This window comes from Cyphellophora attinorum (assembly GCF_001299255.1).
Source record: "Cyphellophora attinorum strain CBS 131958 chromosome Unknown Contig6, whole genome shotgun sequence".
NCBI classification, from domain to species: Eukaryota; Fungi; Ascomycota; class Eurotiomycetes; order Chaetothyriales; family Cyphellophoraceae; genus Cyphellophora; species Cyphellophora attinorum.
In genome coordinates this window covers 487,456-506,682 of record NW_017253234.1, presented here as the reverse complement: position 1 = coordinate 506,682, position 19,227 = coordinate 487,456, and the positions used below count along the sequence as shown (strand labels likewise).

Below are 19,227 nucleotides of genomic sequence, written 5' to 3'. Positions count from 1 at the left end.
TGACTGCCCAATTCGTGCTGTGCGAATTAGAGTTCTGTTGATGGTCTCTATTGACCATTGAAGTCCACCCGGACCACGACTATTGAGTACCTTTGACTCACCATCGGCAGCACCTACCTTAATATGCTGCATTTCGATCCCACCCGCTCTTTCCTTTCCCAAATACCACGCACATCCCACCAGAGTCCTCCACGAAAGATCGCAGCACACACTTCAAGACAATCGCAGCCCTAGCATCATGTCATCTCCACCGTCGCTCCAAGGCTGGCATCGACTCTCAAAGGGCGCCGGAGGCAAGGCTGGAAAAGACTTCAAAAGAGCCACATCGCCACAACGAACTGGTAGCAGAAGAAGTCCTGCACACAGTCGCAACACTAGCACTTCGTCCAAATCATCGTTCGGCAAACAAGGCGGCCGCAGCCCGGACCTGACCTACCATGGACAGTATCTGGCATTCTACGGCAGTCCTCTTTCAAACTTCCATGTGGCCAAATCTTTCCGCGGCTCCAGCGCCATGCCCTACCTCCTCAATGAGCTTGAGAGACTCGAGATCATGCATCCAGCACGTGATTCGATAGCAGTTCAAAAGATGGAAGAGCATCACTTCATCTGCGGCGAACAGTTCATGATGGCCTGCAAAGGCTTTCTCTTCGAGCTCACGACAATCCCACTTTTCAGCGACAGCATTGATATCTTTGCTCAAAACCTCCGCGGGGCGGCCTCCAGCCAAATTCCAAATCCATTCGACGACCTCAACCAGCAACATGAGCAATTTACAAATTCCGTGTTCTGGCAGATCCTTGAGTCGACTAGCCCACAACACATCAAATCTCTGGGACGACGAACACCCAATTTCAACGAAGAGGTCTGGACAAAGGCCTCCAAAGCAGTTGTCATCGCTGCGTCTCTTGCACGTGCTGAAGTCAACCCACAACTCTCAGACATCTACAAGTCAGCATGGAACACGACGGATAACATGCCAAAACACTATTTTGTCGAGGCGAGCCCCGTGGATAAGGTCTGGGGTGTTGGACTGGGACGTGAAGATCGGAAGATAAGAGACAGAAAGCTGTGGAAAGGCGAGAACCGCTTGGGACACTGTCATGATGAAGCAATGCGGTTGTACATGACCAAGCGTCAACCCAAGGCGGACTTTGTGCAGGAAATCAAAGAGCTAAAGGAAAAGACGTCTGAAGCGGACCAAGAGAAGAAGGTTGAGATTGAGAAGTACGGCGAGGCGGCCCCTGCGGATGTCACAACTAATGACATTGCAAAGGATGACGAAGAGACGAGTGCTGAGGATCAGGGCACGCCTGGCGACAAGAATCACCTCAATCGACAGCCGACGCACCCAGCGTGGAAGGAGTTCATCGACAACGAGGACAGAGGCAAGAAGGAGACCACGAGAGAATCTTCGTCAGGGCACTAGAGGCGCGCAGTAGAAGATCCGTCAAGACTCAGAGCAAGGTCCAGATCACCTCGGAGCCGAGAAAGAGATCGGAGCCATCAATTGGACAATCCGGTCGTTATCAGGAGGGCGCCATCGGCCAACAATTTAAGGGAATTCGGTCGACAGCAGGAAATCACGTTACCAACACGTCCACTGATCGTACGAACGCAAGCACAGAGTCGACAAGGCACTAGGGACGGAAGACATTGGTGATGTATCGGCATCAGGACGGCAGCACGCATGAAGGAGGAGCATGCAGGAGTGGAAAGTAATTTTTGAGGATATCAGTCTGCGATTTTGACGGCCGTATCGAATTCTCACAGCGCTCTCCCTGGCCAAGAAGTTCACAACAGATCTAGCTAGCCTATGTACATCGACATCAGACCATCATCATACTTGAGGTCGCAGCATTGCGAGACCTCTGCAATCTAATTACGACACGGGTTAACCTGTCGTCGCTCCCACCGATCCCGGACCGTTCGACTGCTCCCGTGAAATCAGGTCCCAAGTATCACGGAACCCCCCATCCTCACCATCCCTGTTCAAAATCCACCCAAACCTATCAATATTCCTCGTCACGAAATCAGGAACATCCAAGTTCTTGTCAATGCGGTATAGATTGCCTCTGTTGAAAAGGTCAACCCCGTTCCTGACCCGTTGCAGAATCTTCGATGGATCTGTAAAGTCAGGCGTGTTCATCTCCTGATGACTGAAGCTTTTGACCTTGTTGACGATGGCTTGGAGATCTCCGAAGCAATAGCTGCAGTGCCATCCGGCACTGTATATGTCCGTCGTTGCGCCGCCGGTTCTGAGGCTCTGGGGCAGGATTGTGTCGTTCAAGCCTTGGAAGAATGTTGCGTCAGGGTGGCCCCATTCTGCGTGCCCTTCAGGGTGTAGCCATTGGAAGCTGTAGTAGTAGAATCTGGTCCATAGCTTCACACGCTCTGTGATCTGGCAGTTGCGCATCGCGATTAGGATTTCTGGTCTCACGAGCTCATCGACATCGCCCACGATGATAACGTCTCCGTTGTTTGGTGCTTGCTCGTTCTGCAGATTTGGGAAGACTTGGTCGAACATAGCGTTGCGCGAGAAGGTTTCGCGTGCCCAGGCATCGCCGAATGTCTGGCCCGTCATGTTGAGGGTGACTCTGATCATCTTGTGGTGGTTTTCGTTAAACATGGCCCAATTGTCCAGGACGTGCAGAGGCTTTTGATGGTCCGAGAAAGTGAGGTCGCTTTCCACCACAACAAAGTAATCCACATCGTGCATCTGTCCCATGCGCAATGCTAGAGAGTCCAACTCGTCGTTCAGGAGAACCAAGTCGTAGATCTTGCGCCGTTGGTAGCGGTGAGGATATGTCTCCCAGCGATAGCGGGTACACATGGCATCGAGCTCGGGCCCGTCGGGCATGAACCCGAAAGGGCTGCTTGTGAATGAGGTGTGGTCTTCCTGTGGCTGTGACCATGATGGTAGTTTGGGGAGTTTCGGTGACCACGACTTGACGTCCGGCACTCTCCCGTCCAGGACATCATCGAAGGAGCGATGTGCATCCTCGTGGAACAGTAAAGCCAGAATGACGACTAACGAGATGACGCCGATGAGGACTCGCCCCATCGGTTTAGAGAACATGACAAGCGACATCGTGTGCAGTCAGCAGGATCTTGAACGGAGGGCATTGTGGTGGTCGAGCGCGTTTTATGACAGCGGAAGGAAAGGGGTGCAGGGTCAAGTTTGACAGGTTGTCGTCCATCCCTTACTTTGGAACGTGCCGTGGCATCGAATTCCCATGTAGATTGTCCGTTCGAATTTCAAGCATCAGACGCGGGACTGGTCAATAGGAACAGCACAGCGGTCGAAGCACTTCCATCACAGTTTGGTGTCACCGGATTGCGGCCGTGTGGGTATCTATCACAATTGTTAGCGGAGGCAGGCCCCTACGCTGTCGATAGGCGTAACTGCAGTGCTCCCTGTGGTCATCATGACAATGACCTTGTGAATGGAAGGGAACAGATACTTGATTACACCGCAGGTTGCAGCAGGCCAAGGTCGATTCGTTGATGTTAGCCATGGAAGTTCAATTTGAAGTTGAGGTTGGTTGAAGTTCCAGCTGCGAGTCGCTTTAACTGATCATGTGACCATTTTCTCCTCGCCTTTGCGACACCGCAACCGCAACCTCGGGAGAACACGCGATCGATCGACCTTCCACATTTAGAATTGCTTCCGCTCTCCTTTGATCCAGGAGGTGGCCACGAGGGTGCAGACTTTCGCCTACAAGCTTTGGCTCAGCAACATCGATCTCGACTCTGTCGACGCATCTCGATGGAGCCGTTCAGGAGCACTGTGCGTCGGGCAAAGGGCGAGACAGGCTGCTCAGCACAAAGGAGAGTCGTCAAGTTCCATGACTGTCAAACTCCAATCTGACGCTGAAGGCTACGAGCTCAATCAGCAACAAGTCCGCGCAATGACTTGAGGTACGACAGTACAATAGTCTTGCTGTTACATCGAAGGCATAGCACATCGCATCGAATAGCAAAACTCTGTACAGCCGAGCCAGCGCGAACACCAACGCAGTCACTACGCCAACAGTCTGATGTAGCAAACGCCACCAATCTTTCGTCCTGTACCGGCAGCGCGGATAAATTGTAATTCCAAGCATGCTCAACAAGTACGGTGCAGCTGTTGGGCCTCTTGCATTAAGTGTCATGACGAATCTGCTATGCAACTCAACGAAACGCGGGGAAGCTCTACTCCAGTCACTGAACAGCAACCACCATGCTATTCTGCGATTGCCGTCGAGCGGCGTGCATAAGTGCAGTCAAACGGCATGGGTATTGGGCTTGTGGATCGAGCCATCCACGGAGACTCGATCGCAAGATCTGGGCAACGGGGCGAGAACTTCGAGGCGACTGGCCACGAGAAGTGTAAGTACGAGTTCGAGATTCAGCCGTTGACCGGACGCGTGTAGTGAGAGGCTCTCGGGAGATCAGCTTTCATTCTCGAACTTGCGCCGCGGAAAAGTATTGGCTTCTCGAAAACTCACATGTGGTCGCATCACCCCGGATCCCAGAACTCAATTCCCCAGATTTGGTCGAGACCACTGAAATTGGCTGTCGCCGACTCGACAGTCTGGGGTTCGCGTTCCATAGCCGTCGGGTCTGGTTTCCACGAGCTTGATCATGACTTTTTGGTGGCTGCGTCGTCCGTCATGATTCATACAAGTATGCCCCAGAAACCCCCCTGATTCTCTTCCTCCTTCGCCAGCCTCGAGTACTCGAGACAACTCAAGCCATCAACAACAGAGCAATCCTTCATCGAACAACAGCAACACTGGCTCATTCAACAGTCTCAGCAGACACACGTCAGTCCTCCGAAATGTCTCACGACCGACACGTCAGTCTTCAGGACATCAACAAGAATGGAGGCGTCAGCGGTGATGATATCCTCGTTCCCACAGCTTCGCGGTTCGAGAAGCTTTACCTTGCCCCGGAGCAGCCAGTAGCGGGTGCTCTTCGACAGACATTCGGTAACCCAACACCTGTTGCTCTTGGTGGATTTTTGCTTGCCAACACACCAGCCTCAATCATGCTGATGGGCTGGGGTGGTGCTGGCGGCGGTACTGGTAATGCCAGTGCTGGCATTGGCACTTACTACTTCCTCGGTGCCATCTGCCTTTACGCTGGCGGCATCGGCGGTACGCGTCCCTCATGTCTTCCCCAGTACGTGCTGCATGCTAATCGCTGCGACAGAGTGGATCCTTGGAAACACCTTCCCATCAGTCGTCTTCTTCACCTTCGGTGGCTTCTGGGCGACCTTTGGAGCCACGCTCACTCCATTCTTCAACGCCATTGCCGCCTACGAGACCGCTGATGGCTTCTATGACTCTTTCGCCATATTCTTAATATTCATGTGCCTCCTTTGCTTCATCTACATGATCGCCGCACTCCGAACCAACGTCTGCTTGGTTCTCATTCTCTTCACCTTCGTCTTGGCCTTTCCTTGCCTTGCTGCCAGCTACTTTGATGCTGCACGCGGCGAGCTCGGCCTCAGCTCTACCTTGAGAATTGCCGGTGGTGGTAAGTTTCGCTCTCTGCTTCATTGTCTTGCAACAGCTAACGACTGTGCAGCATTTGCATTCTCGGGCTCGGTTATTGCGTGGTACCTATGGACCAGTATGGTAAGTGTTTCAATGACCAATCGGCGGTCTATCACGCTTCCGATTCTGGTGCTTTCCGCTCCGTGCCATTCTGACAATTATAATAGATCATGGAAAGCGTCGACTTCCCGATTGCTCTACCGTACGTACTCCTGCCAGTCCTTCTCAGTATAAGTGTGTATTAACATGTGTGACAGTGTTGGCGACCTCAGCAAGATGATCAAGGGCCGCAGTGAGAAGATCAAGGACGCTGTGTAAACTTGAAATGCTCAAGGACTGTGTGGCTAATTGGAGCTGGTTTGGTCTTGCCACCCAGGAAAAGTCACTGCATTGTCATCGCGATGGAGTTGCATACGGGCGGCGGGCATTTAGCTTGTTGACACATTTTGGAATCAAAACATTCAAAACATCACACTCGCTCACATGGTGTTCGCAAACCCCATGTCTTCCACACCGTTACATCACGTACGCGTAGGACGAACAGCGCATATTTCATGGCTTTCGTGGTCAGGGCGGGCGCCGAAGCACCGCCAACGTTGTTCTGATCGAGTCTCTTTGGGTTTGTGACGAACCTAACATAAGCCTCAGTTGGTAGGACCACTGTACCATGGATCCTTTTGGCTATGGAGGGCGCTGAGGGTCTGAGATCGTTCAGTCCATACATATGTCGTAGTATACGCGCCGGCTCAAGTGGGAAGCTCGATCTCAGCACCTTTGCACTCGGTCCAGGAGTCATCCACTAAGGGGCTCCATGACTTGAATAAGCCGCACGCCTCCTCCACCCCGATCCAGCTTCTAGTGCTCGCCGCCGTGGAGTTCAGGTCGCCGCGATGCTGCTAGTAAGCCACAGCAATGATCACACTAATCTTGCACGGGCCCTTAACTACTGGCGCGAACTCTGCGGTTGCATACATGTCAGATAGAAGCGGAGGCCCAGGTACGGCGCCGCCCGGAGCGGAAGCTGAAGACAGCGACATCGGCGCCGGGATCTCGTGTGGTGCTCTATGGGTGGGTGGCTTGCATATCTGGGCCCGTCTCCAAGGCCTCAGGCAACGCGAAACGGATGAGCGGCGAGCCATCAAACGACCTACAGAAGCCAGCATCGTCCCTTCCTTGATGTCGAGCTCTGACGTTTTACCGTGGATGTGTGTAATCCTTGTCGATAACGAGCAGAAGGGATGGATGTTCAGCTACTCATAGCAATAGACCGCTGCATGCGAAGAAGCACGGCTTCGACATGATCGTGTCTGTGCTCAAGAGTGCTGTCGATGAGCCGCCTCGCCGTGAGGGTACGCTCGCCGAAGAAGTGGACTCGCTGTTGTATGCCGCCACAGTAGGTCATGTTCGCATCCCCGCTGGTGTAAATCCGCAGAACCTCTCTATTATACATAGACGCGACTTCAAGGTTGTTTACCACGTATAGCGCGTGCGGGTTTTACTACAATTGACACAGGACGCCAGCCAGCTTCCGGAGCTGCATCTTGGGAAGTGACTCGGATCTTATAGCTAACATCGACATTGTGTCGCAAGAGTGTGCCGCTCCGCATCCAGCCTTCACTACACATACACACAATTCAACATGAGTCACGACGACGAACCTGAGGACAAATTCGACCGTTGGTCGAGCAGCGTCTGTAAGCTGGCAAACGCGTGTGCAGAACGAGCTCAGGCCGGCGCTGCAATGATGGCAGGAATGGACGACAGTCGGGCGGCGGCGCTTCTTGCCATGCTCGCTATCATTCTTATGATGTACAAGGCTGAAGAGGACGGGCTGTATTCCTCTGATGACGACCAGCACCATTCCGTACGAAGCGAGATCATGGACCGCCGCGTTTGCAAGGTTCTACGTGGTTGTAAACAGCGAGCTCGGTATAGCGACCCCTCGATGACAGGCGTCGATGACAACACTACGCTGCTGTTCACTGAAATGCTGGCTCTCTTCAGTAAGTTGAAGGAGCGTCGGAGGAATGAGGACGACTCTTCAGTAAGTTGAAGGAGCGTCGGAGGAATGAGGACGACTCTTCAGATGATGACCAGGAGATCTACCTGTAGATTACGAAGGTCCCGGCTTCTCACCCACTCCATCGCGCAGGCGGCGGCCGGGGGTGATCAGTGCGCGAGCTATTGCTCCTGCTCCTGCTCAACGTGCAGCCAGAGTCGGATCTGTCCACAACAGAAATCGCAATTCTCAGCAACACAGAGGAAGTGCGGTCGCAAAGCAACGCGCGGACCTCCCAGGCAACGCTGCACGAAAAGCGAAGCCACGTGGACGCCTTGCAAACCCTCTGGCCCTTCCAAAGGGGCGGTCTGGACCACGAGCGCTTCCACCTTACGATCCCGTAAGAGGCGAATGGATAGGGCGTCGTTCTCCCACTCCTCAGCCTCTCGATGGTCGGCAAGCTGAAGGTCCCAATGCGACTGCCAAGGTTACAGTCCCTGACATAAGAATAATCCCTGAGGGTAGACCTGATTGTCTACGGGGCCTGACTTTCGTCTTCACCGGCGTGCTGAACACCATTAGTCGACAGGAAGGCATTGATTTGGTCAAGCGTTACGGCGGAAACGTCACGACAGCTCCGAATAGTAAGACGAGCTTTGTCGTCCTCGGCAGCGATCCCGGCCCGAAGAAGCTTGAGACCATTCGTAAACTTGGAATCAAGACTATTGATGAGGATGAACTAAACTCGGTGATATGGAGGCGACCAACTGGCGGAGGCGGTTTTGCAGGCGCCAAAAGATCCTCAACAATTCCCGTGAATGGATGAGTGGGCAGGGGAGGATCGGGTATCGCACGTAGAAGGTATGGCGGGGTAGGTCGAGGTACAGCGAAGGAACTGTGCCTGACGGTGTGGCCCTGGCATCGACAACGTGAGGAAACAGTGGTTCGACAGTGTGCTTGAAGAGCCACTCGAGCGGCAGGGCGACGCTCAGACAAACCAGAGATTCGATCTTTGACCGCGGGACGAGCCTGTGGCCCGACTCCAGAGTGCGTCCAAAGTATTTCCTCTACGGAAGGATCGCGCAGTTGATGCCCACGCGAGGTACTGCGCCTCCTTACATTTTCTCGTCCTCGTCTGCGAACGCAAATTTGCTGAACTTTCTGTTGGAGGGTACATCAGCATGTTAATAAGAGTTGACAGAGGAATTACGAACCTGATAGCAGCTCCTTTAAAGTAGAACACGAACGGGATGGCACAGCACAACACTCCCAAGCCAGCGAGCAGCGAGCTGGCGCCCTGCAGGCCAAGTGTATCGTACATCTGCGTCGTGAACAGAACCACTCCCGCGCCCCAGATGCTCCGCAGGAAGGTCTTGGCTGCGAGTGCGCTGGCAGCTTGATGCTGATAGGTGTCGACGAGGTAGTTGCTATTGCACCTGTCAGTGTGCACATGTGGTAAGGAGCGCCGAAGTCAAGAGATCAATGTCTCGCCCGACTCAGGTTCACGGGTACACGTACTTGGCAGAGTTGTACAGAAAGATGAAGCCGAAGCCGACACTGAAGCCGCCCATCATCGGTCCCCAATAGGATACGTCTCTGGTAATATGTTAGTGCTCAGGTTTGTGGTGCTGAGAGCTAAAACTGTGATGGCCGGCAGACTTACGGGTACGAAGTGAAGGCAAAGATGAAGAGCTGTTCGGAAGGTCAGTCAATTACCAACTATCCATGTAGGTTGGGAAGCCTTACTCCGATTGGGATGAAGGGACAGCTGAACATCATCGGAATGAGGCGGGCTTCAGCAGGCGGCTTGCCATTAGGTGCCTTGGCACACAGAGAGAGGTAGTGCTTGTTGACTAGTGGTGATAAAGTCGCTGATAGCACAACACCCAATGCCAGAGGTATGAACATGAGCCCTGTTGAGCCGGCGGTCCAGCCTTTGCCGCCTTGGTACACTGCTTTGTGTTAGTATGGCGAAGGAGTAGAACGGACTATGAATATACCAATTGGGTATGCGATGAAGAACATGTACAGCAATCCGTACAGGACCGACATATACAGCGTGATGAAGAAGACGATGGGCTCCAGAAACAGGAGCTGCAACGGTCGAATGAGGAAGATGCGGAGTCGCTGTCCAAATGGACGAGTGTCGAGGTCTTGTTCCGTAACATACTTGCTGTCGCCGGTCTCCTTGCGCATGGCTCGGGCTCGGCGAGAAAGCAGCGCTGGGGCATAGGTCTCTGGTACTGTGAAGGTGACAAGGCTGAAGGCGACGCCAGATAGGATAATTTGAATGTAGTAGAGCCACTATTGCACGTGTCAGCAGGAATATGTATCAGGAGGAACCAGAGCCGGGAGATCGTTGTCTTGCCCGATACAGGTTGTTAGGTATACATACTCGCCATCCCAAGGTGCCCAGATAACCACCCACAAGAGGACCAATTGCCGGGCCGATGCTGCGGGACTATTAGCAATAGTCGCTGGACATGTATAGAAGAACTGGAGCGGGAGGAGGGTACTTCGTGATATCTGCACCGAATCCGTCCAGGGCGATACTCACAATGGGGCGGCGGAGAAGAAAGCCATGGGAACACCACGCTCCTCGTTCCTCCAGAGATCTGCCAATGTCCCACCGACCAGCGTCATTGGGGCTGAGAAAGCGATGCCGTCGATCAGCCGGCAGACAAGAAGTGTCCCAATATTCTGGGCCACCGCGCATGGAATAATGAAGATGACAGCGATGGCCAGGGTGACCACGTAGACCGGCTTTCGACCGAAAAGCTCGCTCAAAGGTGCGAACGCCAAGGGACCGACGCCGAAGCCAATGACGAACATAGTGATGGTCAGTAGGGCAACCTCATTTGAGACGTGGAATGTCCTGCTGACGCCCTCCAGATTTGCTGTGATGACAGACGAATTGAAGGCGACCACAAAACAGACAAAAGCGACGACCAGTGTGCAGTACCTATCTCTGGTCAGCTTCATTCAGTTCTCGAAGATGCTGCCACGGACCATTTCTTGACTTTCGAGAAATTCTTAGGGTTCTCTGGGTCATTCAGTCGAAAAGTGACGAGCTCATGATCCTCGACACGGCCACTGACTCGAGAGATCGTGCGTTTGGGAATGATGCCCTCAGATGTCTCCTCGGTGAACTCTTCCATGTTGGCATCATCGTTGAGGGTCCCGTAGGGTAAGTCGAGTACATCCGACGCCCCCTGGGTAGGTCGTGTCTCGTGGCGCTCCAATGTCCTACGGGTAGTGGCTCTGGTGAGGTGCGTGTCTTGCTTCTCCAAATCTATGTTGTCGACGGCATGTTGCGTTTCTGTTGAGCTAAGGCTCGATGAAGATGATGATCGCATCGTTGGCACAATGTGTTCCAATATTGCAGAAGAAATGTCGGGGGACACGCAAAGGTCACGAAGCTACCTTTTAGTCGCGAGCAGGTACTGCACATCTTGACCTGCTCGGGGGCTCTCGGTGGTACTTATATACACTCACATGAGTCTGCTTTTGAGGCTATCAGACACACGGATTTCAGGGGGAGAAATCCGACACCAGTGCAGAAGATTTGTTGCAGCAGTGTGCCTTTTCCGTATTCGACCATGTTCTCGGTGTTCCAATTCAGCGAGTGGGCTTCAAACAGGGCGACCGTGCCGTAGAGCTAGGAGAATATGCAGACGTGATCCAATCATCTTTGCTTCATGTTGAATTTCACGTGTTGCAGACCCGGAACCTTGTCCGCACTAGATTGAAGAAATATGTGAGCAGGCGGAATGAGGTATATTCGTTATCTTGGCGCTAGCAGGTTGAACGGTGATAGTTCGGCCATCAGAACGGCTGTTCGTGCGTCCAGTCGAAGAATGGTTCACCACAAGATCTTGTCTGTAGCAGCTTCGCCGAACAAGAGAGCCGTGTTGCAAGATATCACCATGTTCAAATAAAATCGACGGGCTCGACAGGGAAAGTAATCAGAAGTCTGGGGACGCGGCGGTGCGCCTCCCTGTGCAAGTGGCCAGAGGAGTGGATGTATGCGAGATCCATAGTCAGGCGAGACGCGCTGCAAGATGTCCCGTGTTCGTTACCGATATATTTTGAGGAAGCCGTGGTCAACGGTAGGTCAAGTTGTAACGCAAACTCGCTGTTGCGCTTGTGGCTTGAGCGTCGGAAAATGGAGCGATGAAGTCATCCCGCCAACCCCCGCCGAACTTCTGGTTTGGCGTCAATCATGCACTTACTAACCAGGCGTGCATGCGGATAGCCGACGGTGTTGATCTGAGGGCTTTCTACTTCCATAAACATTTGTGCGCGGCAACCACTTTGAATCATCCACTGTAGTAAACGAACGCCACGCCTGAGCTGTGTCACGACTCACCATGGGCGACAATTACTATCGAGATCAGTATCCACCCAGGCCTGGCAGCACCGGGCAATATGCGCCGCAGAACCAGCCCTACAATCCCGCTCAGTACAGCACCCCACCACCAGGAAGATACAGCCCATATCAGTCAACAGCTAGTTTTCCGCCACCGCCCGGGGGCCAGCAGCAGGTACGTGCAGAGAAACCGCGATGGCCATCGCTGCTGACCACACTGACAGCAATACAATACCTACCAACCACCACGAGACGATGGCTATCGGGGTCCCCACGATGTTGCGCCATATCGCGACGATCTCGACGACAGGCGCCATAGCCACCACTATCATCACGGACAGAGAGATGGGCCTTACTATCCTCCACCACCGTCTGGTTACAGCGACCATTCCAGAAGAGATTCTGCCGTGAAGAAGGAGAAAACACATGGGGCTGAGAAGTCGACCGCTGCGACTCTCATTGGAGGTGCAGTAGGAGGTGAGCGACGGATCCGGAAGATGCGCTCACATGTGCCTAATTCTTGGTAGCATTTGCAGGCCACGAGCTCGGCCATGGAGGTCTCAGTACTCTGCTCGGCGCTGCCGCGGGAGGTGAGTCGGCCCCTCGGGTGATATAGAATCCATCACTGATTCTGGTGCAGCGTATGGAGGACATGAGCTTGAGAAAAAGCGCGAGAAGAAGAAGGCCGAAAAAGACCGTCGTGGTAGCGAAGCTCGAGGATTCGATGACTATGATGACGGCCGTCGTCGATCCAGCACTCGACGATCCCGTTCCCGCAGTGCGCGCCGTAGGCGGGACAGTAGTACCAGCAGTAGCGGCAGTGACGATAGCAGGAGAAGACGACACAACCGCCACCGCTACAATAATTGAGCCAGCAACCTACGCAGGGTACTTGGTTTTCTCATGACATCCGTTTCGACCGGAGGCTATTGACAGTCAGCTTTTAAGATGAGTTGCTCGAGGCGAGCGTCCCTTCGTCACTTTATGGCAGCATGTTACCTTTGCATTTCTTCGAGCGTCTGTCGAAGGTATGCACATAAAAACAGATCGAAAATGTCTCGCTTCTTGGCTCGGAACAGCAGTCCGAAATGTGTCCACTAGATTGGGTGTGGCGAGATCGTTTTCTAGAAATTCCACGCCAATTCTTAACATTTGCTCCAGGCACTAAAATGTCGACTGGCTGGTGGGCCACCAGTTGCAGCAGTGACAAACCCCTAACGGCTTAGATTTAGCCGGTGCCATGATACATAGATGGAATCAGCGGTCAGGTGTCTGTGGCATGAAACGAATAGTCATGGAATATGCTCGGCGAGGCATATGTTTTGACTTCGGGCGCGGAGCCGTAATGTTGGGGCGGGTTATCAACGATTTCGTATGTGTTCCGTTCGACGACCCTATTGTTTTGTGAAAGGATAGTTCTCTCTCGCTGCAGATTGCCGTACAACATTGGCCGGGCAGTCTGCTCTCAAGCGATTGCAAGGTGGGTGTAGAGCTTTTGCAAATGTTGATCTACGCGCCAGGCTTGTCCTATGAATAGCCGGCGCGAGACCCGTAGATGTGGATGTGGATGTGTTCGGGTTTAGGCTTTTGAAACACGGTGCGACAGGACTCACTGACTGCTGCCACGCACATGGTCAGCATGCAATGATTCGCCATGGGCAGTGAATGGTCAATGAACGGTTCAGACTGCGTGGCCCCTCTGCATGCAACGTGCTCTCGGTAGCAACCAAAATAGCAGAGCTGTTTGCTGTTGCCCCTCCAAGCCTTCCCCTCTAAAAGAGGGGCCCCGAACTGATAGCGATCGATAACGATACGACAGGCGGTCAGGGACTTTGGGGGCCAATGTCTGCACGGCTTGTTGCCATGTAGCCCGAGAATACCTTCGTCGAATTACGTGCAGGCTCGCAGTTACAGGCGATGGCGCTGCTCTGTGAGTCATCAAGCTGTAGGTGATGGTCGTAGGTGAACAGTGCCATTCGAATGCGATGTGACGAGTACCTTCGCCCATATCACTTGTTCGGAAGACCCACTCAGGCACGACGCTAGTGGAGGGCACGACAAGTGTCATCCGAGAAAAAGTTGAGAAAAAATCCGCGATGAAATAAATTTCCTGGTCACCCTTGATCCTCTTTCTCTTGCACCACACCCTTCGCATTTTCCAGCGACTCTCTACTCACAAAACTGACACCTGCCTCGCATACAACGAGACAGGCGACACTCTTTTTGTCCTGCAGAAAGAGTAGGTTTTGCATAGATACGACATTTGCCAAACAACAGGCCGAGTGCCACGCCAGAGGCTTACTCACCGCTGAAGCCAGGCTTCCGCACATTCCTGATTTCCTGCACACAGGAACCCTTGGATAGATTTACGACTTTCACTCCAAAGTCTTCCACGACATGCCCGCTGTCGAAGCCATGTCTTCAACACCAGCAACCACCAAGGCTGAGACCACCAAGTCTCTCGCCACCCTAGACGAGCTTATGAAGAACTTGTCGCTCTCAAAAGACCAGGCTGATGGCAACAAGAACGCTCAAAATCTTGCTGCGCTACTAAATGGTCCTATCGAGGAGAAGGCCGTCCCCGAGAAGGCTGTCGAGACATTCAAGAAGCAACTTGGCAACAAGAAAGATGCCAACGTTCGAGAGCGTGCCCTCGATGGCATCAAGGCTCTCGCACAACACTCAGCAATTGCACCCGCCTTCGAGCCCTACCTGGTCACTCTCTTGCCGCTCGCCCTCGCAGCGATTGGCGACAAGATGACTTCGATCAAGACAGTTGCTCAAGAAACAGCGCTTGCTATTGTCCGCGCGATCAACCCTAACGCCACCAAGGCTGCCCTCCCTTGCATCAAGACATCCATTACGACCGCACAGAAATGGCCCGAGAAGATGACTGGTCTCGACTGCATTGAGATCTTCGTCGAGGTTGCGCCAACGCAACTCACGTTCCTCGTCCCAACTCTGATCCCGATCGTTTCCGAGGCCATGTGGGACACCAAGCCTGAGGTCAAGAAGAAGGCCTACGGCACAATGGAGAAGATCTGCAAATTGATCGAGAACAAAGATATTGAGAAGTTCATTCCCGAGCTTATCAAGTGTATCGCTAAGCCAGAGAATGTCCCCGAGACTGTTCACTTGCTTGGTGCTACCACTTTCGTTACAGACGTCCACGAGCCTACACTGGCCATCATGGTCCCCCTCCTGGAGCGTGGTCTTGCTGATCGCGAGACTGCTATCAAGCGCAAGTCCGCTGTCATTGTTGACAACATGTGTAAGCTGGTCGAGGATCCTCAGATCGTGGCTGCTTTCCTTCCAAAGCTCATGCCTGCGCTCACCAAGAACTATGAGAACATTGCCGATCCTGAGGCTCGCGAGAAGACCAAGCAAGGTCTCGAGACCCTCAAGCGTGTTGGTGCTGTCAAGGAGGATGGCAGCTTCCCCGAAGTTTCTACTGCGGGCGAGGTCAAGACTGTTGCAACTACTCTCCGAACCATCCTTCTCGCAACCAAGCACAAGGACTCGGCGACATTTGATGCGACAATTGATTACGTTTCTGCCATTGCTGGACAACTGATCGACCAGAAGATGTTCGACGCTGCAGACTGGGCCTCAAACGTCAAGCAGTTTATTGCGGTTCTCGCTGGTGAGGCTGACGCTGAATCCATCACCGAATCTCTTCGCAAGAAGTCTACGCCAGGTGCTGAAGAGGAGGCCGAGGTCGAGCCAGATGAGGAGGAAGGCGTGGATCTCTGCAACTGCACATTCAACTTGGCTTATGGTGCGAAGATTCTACTCAACCAGACTCATCTCCGCCTGAAGCGCGGACAGCGATATGGTCTTCTCGGTCCCAACGGTTCCGGCAAGACTACCCTTATGCGTGCTATCAACAACGAGCAGGTTGAGGGTTTCCCCAAGCAATCTGAGGTCAAGACCGTCTTCGTTGAGCACGATCTTGACGCTGCTGACACCGAGCTTACTGTCATTGGCTGGACCATGAAGAAGCTTGAGGAGGTCAACATTACAACGTCAAAGGAGGCAATCATAGGCAAACTGGGTGAATTCGGTTTCAGCGAGGACCAGTTTGAGGCTCCCATTACCTCTCTGTCTGGTGGCTGGAAAATGAAGCTGGCTCTTGCCCGCGCAGTCTTCGAGGAGCCTGATATCCTCTTGCTTGACGAACCCACCAACCACATGGACGTCAAGAACGTCAAATGGCTCGAGGATTATCTCATCAACTCGCCATCAACCAGTATCATCATTTCACACGATTCGAAATTCCTCAACAACGTCCTCCAGCACGTCATCCACTACGAGAAGTTCAAGCTCAAGCGCTATCGTGGTAACTTGACCGAGTTCGCTAAGCGTAACCCGGCTGCTCGGTCCTACTTCGAACTGGGCGCCAGCGAGCTCGAATTCAAGTTCCCCGAGCCTGGTTTCCTCGAAGGTGTCAAGACCAAGGCCAAGGCTATTGTTCGTGTCTCGAAGATGTCCTTCCAGTATCCAAATACGCCCAAGCCTCAGATCCGAGACATCACCTTCCAATGCTCCCTCGGCTCCCGTATCGCTGTCATCGGTCCCAATGGTGCCGGCAAATCTACACTGGTCAACGTCCTTACTGGTGAGCTGATTCCTACGTCGGGTGAGGTCTACCAGCACGAGAACATCCGTATTGCCTACATCAAGCAGCATGCTTTTGCTCACATCGATAACCATTTGGACAAGACTCCTTCGGAGTACATTCAGTGGCGCTTCCAGACTGGTGAGGATCGCGAAACTATGGATCGAGCGAACAAGATCGTTACCGAGGATGACGAGAAAGGCATGCTGAAGATCTACAACATCAACGGCACACAGCGTCGTGTCATTTCGATCTCGAGCCGACGCAAGTTCAAGAACTCGTACGAGTATGAGTGCAGTTTCCTGCTTGGGTAAGTTAGCCGAGGCTGATTCTCATTTTGCCAATCTCCCGATTGGGGGTCTTGGCGTTTTGAGATATCTTCCCCTGCCCTTTTCCTGGTGTTGAACAACAGCTAACATGATTGAAGAGAGAACGTGGGCCTTAAGAATGAGAAGTGGACGCCAATGAGTGAGTCGAACCCTTTCCAGCGCTGTTCAGAGTCCTGCTGCAGCGGCGGAGGCCGAGATGTATCCGCCAAAGCACCAGACCTTGTTACAAGCGTGTATGACTTGCCCGACCCAATGCTGACCTCTTTCTAGTGACTGCGGACAACGAATGGTGGAGTTATATGCTTTCCTCCGCTGTATATGCATTCTGACAGGTGTTTTAGGATCCCCAGAAACGAAATTTTGAGCTCGCATCAGGTATTTACACCCCCAACTGAGGTTTTCGACGACGTGTGGGTGCTAACGCGAAGCCTAGAAAATGGTAGCCGAGGTCGATCAGAAGGAAGCACTCGCTTCAGGCCAATTCCGTCCCCTCGTCCGTCGCGAAATCGAGCAGCACGCTGCCAACTTCGGCCTCGATGCTGAACTTATCTCTCACTCCCGCATGCGTGGTCTGTCTGGTGGCCAGCGTGTCAAGGTCGTCCTTGCCGCTTGCACGTGGCAACGCCCTCACTTGATCGTCCTCGACGAGCCTACTAACTACCTGGACCGCGACTCGCTGGGTGCTCTGTCCAACGCTCTCAAGGAGTTCGCCGGTGGTGTTGTCATTGTATGTTGGTCACTCCGGTCTGGTACTCACAGCTGACGGTTCTAGATCTCTCACAACGCTGAGTTCACCGAGTCGCTCACCAACGAAGTCTGGACTGTCAACGATGGTCTCATGGTGCCGTCTGGTCACAACTGGGTCCAAGGTCAGGGTGCCGGCCCCCGTCTCGCCAACAAGGACGACGACGAGGAGGATACCTTCGATGCCATGGGCAACAAGGTCGAGAAGACCAAGAAGGCCAAAAAGCTTTCCGCGGCCGAACTGAGTTCGTTCTCTTTGCTTCTTGTCGACGTTCACATGCTAACAAGAGCTCAGGAAAGAAAAAGAAAGAAAGAATGGCCAGACGAAGTAAGAATCCCTCCAGCGCTCTTTTGACACTGCTAACATCTCACAGAGAGAGGCGAAGAAGTGGTTAGTCTTTCCAGCTGCCGGACCAGGCCTCTCGGATCCGGTTTCCCCCATGATATACACTGTCTCTAACAGCTGATCTAGTATTCGGACGAGGATGACTTGTAAAGTACGACCGACGACACTCTAGCACAAGATCGACTTTCACAGCATAGCGGGCGTTCAGGTCGTGGCATTTCGGAACGGAGCGCAGACGGATACCCTGACGAAGGAAGGATAGATTATTAGACTCATGCTGTGGGCATCTCACCAAAGCTAAGACATCTTACGATCATTCGAAGTTAAGAAGAATTCCAAAAGTTGATCCAATGGGCAATTTCATCCTCTGAGACACTGGTGCCATTGATCTTGAGTTTCGGCGAACAGCTGCTCAAGCAGCGGCAGAGATTGACAAGCACACACACAACAGTCGATCCTTTCCGTGTTCAATGTCTTCGTTGTCTCGATCACTGCCACCACCATCGCCAGAGGCGACATCCTTCGTGCACAAGCTTGTGCTTGCTGTTCCACCATCCACAGCATGTTCGGGGAATGTATGGACCAATCGAGTCAAATTCTGACTGTCCTACCTGACCTCAAATAATGGTAGGGATTCCGGGTCTTTATATTGCAATCCATAGCATGACCTTGTCGGGCGTTTCTCAGATGTTCTCATAGCCACGTTCGCCATCATCGCCTTCACCGCCATCTGCACCGAGATCACCAGTCTCATATGTGCCCTCGTCCTCAATTTGCCCACCGCCTTCAACATCTGGTGATTTATTGCCAACTTCACCATGACCTGTGGTCTCGCCAGCAGCCTGCTGTGACGCAGCCGTAGCTCTTTCCCTCGCTTCTTCGGCGTTGACCAGGAGCTGAGACTTATGGAGCATCTTCTTGAGATAATCGTCTTCGGAATCTTTGTCCAGACAGATGCTGTACCATTTGACGGCAGCTCTGGCGTACTCAAGAGCGGTATTTTGTTTGGTCGTGGCAAGGATGAAATTGCTCTGTGCGCGCCAGAGACTCGGGAGTCGAGAGTCAGCGAGAAGATCTGTACAGATCTTGTCTGCTTTGTCGTACTCGCCAGCATTAAAGTGTTCTCGAGCGAGATCTGCTTGGCTCTCGTAATATCTCTTCATGTTGCCACCCTGCTCCATGGTGGCGTCTTTGCTCATGGTGGTAGAAGATCGGTGGGAGCTGCGAGCGAACGTGAAACGACTTCAACGACAGTAAGCTGGTATTGTGGCTCTGCTGG

General features: G+C 53.0%; 7 protein-coding genes across 7 annotated transcripts; 4 read left to right on the top strand and 3 right to left on the bottom strand.

The window, feature by feature from the left end:
* Positions 1-238: 238 nt before the first annotated feature.
* AB675_1918 (uncharacterized protein) lies at positions 239-1,429 on the top strand (the record flags this gene model as incomplete). The annotated part of the gene is made up of 1 exon (XM_018141845.1): positions 239-1,429. One exon carries the CDS (start codon positions 239-241, stop codon positions 1,427-1,429), a length of 1,191 nt encoding a protein of 396 aa, XP_018002736.1.
* A 465-nt stretch (positions 1,430-1,894) lies between these two features.
* Positions 1,895-3,091, bottom strand: AB675_1917 (uncharacterized protein; the record flags this gene model as incomplete). The annotated part of the gene is made up of 1 exon (XM_018141844.1): positions 1,895-3,091. The coding sequence occupies one exon, from the start codon at positions 3,089-3,091 to the stop codon at positions 1,895-1,897; it is 1,197 nt and encodes a 398-aa protein (XP_018002663.1).
* Positions 3,092-4,822: 1,731 nt separating this feature from the next.
* On the top strand, positions 4,823-5,861 carry AB675_1916 (Protein alcS; the record flags this gene model as incomplete). Its single annotated transcript, XM_018141843.1, has 5 exons — positions 4,823-5,141; positions 5,197-5,523; positions 5,575-5,624; positions 5,711-5,745; positions 5,801-5,861. 5 exons carry the CDS (start codon positions 4,823-4,825, stop codon positions 5,859-5,861), a joined length of 792 nt encoding a protein of 263 aa, XP_018002903.1.
* A 1,321-nt stretch (positions 5,862-7,182) lies between these two features.
* Positions 7,183-8,368, top strand: AB675_1915 (Replication factor C subunit 1; the record flags this gene model as incomplete). The annotated part of the gene is made up of 2 exons (XM_018141842.1): positions 7,183-7,546; positions 7,641-8,368. 2 exons carry the CDS (start codon positions 7,183-7,185, stop codon positions 8,366-8,368), a joined length of 1,092 nt encoding a protein of 363 aa, XP_018003046.1.
* A 289-nt stretch (positions 8,369-8,657) lies between these two features.
* Positions 8,658-10,700, bottom strand: AB675_1914 (putative MFS-type transporter; the record flags this gene model as incomplete). The annotated part of the gene is made up of 9 exons (XM_018141841.1): positions 8,658-8,703; positions 8,757-8,969; positions 9,061-9,138; positions 9,206-9,234; positions 9,289-9,494; positions 9,543-9,846; positions 9,938-9,995; positions 10,100-10,504; positions 10,552-10,700. The coding sequence occupies 9 exons, from the start codon at positions 10,698-10,700 to the stop codon at positions 8,658-8,660; spliced, it is 1,488 nt and encodes a 495-aa protein (XP_018003003.1).
* A 3,608-nt stretch (positions 10,701-14,308) lies between these two features.
* On the top strand, positions 14,309-18,098 carry AB675_1912 (Elongation factor 3; the record flags this gene model as incomplete). The annotated part of the gene is made up of 8 exons (XM_018141840.1): positions 14,309-16,839; positions 16,957-16,997; positions 17,129-17,172; positions 17,292-17,585; positions 17,631-17,847; positions 17,898-17,930; positions 17,977-17,993; positions 18,075-18,098. The coding sequence occupies 8 exons, from the start codon at positions 14,309-14,311 to the stop codon at positions 18,096-18,098; spliced, it is 3,201 nt and encodes a 1,066-aa protein (XP_018002765.1).
* Positions 18,099-18,631: 533 nt separating this feature from the next.
* Positions 18,632-19,147, bottom strand: AB675_1911 (uncharacterized protein; the record flags this gene model as incomplete). Its single annotated transcript, XM_018141839.1, has 1 exon — positions 18,632-19,147. One exon carries the CDS (start codon positions 19,145-19,147, stop codon positions 18,632-18,634), a length of 516 nt encoding a protein of 171 aa, XP_018003045.1.
* Between the last annotated feature and the right edge of the window lie 80 nt (positions 19,148-19,227).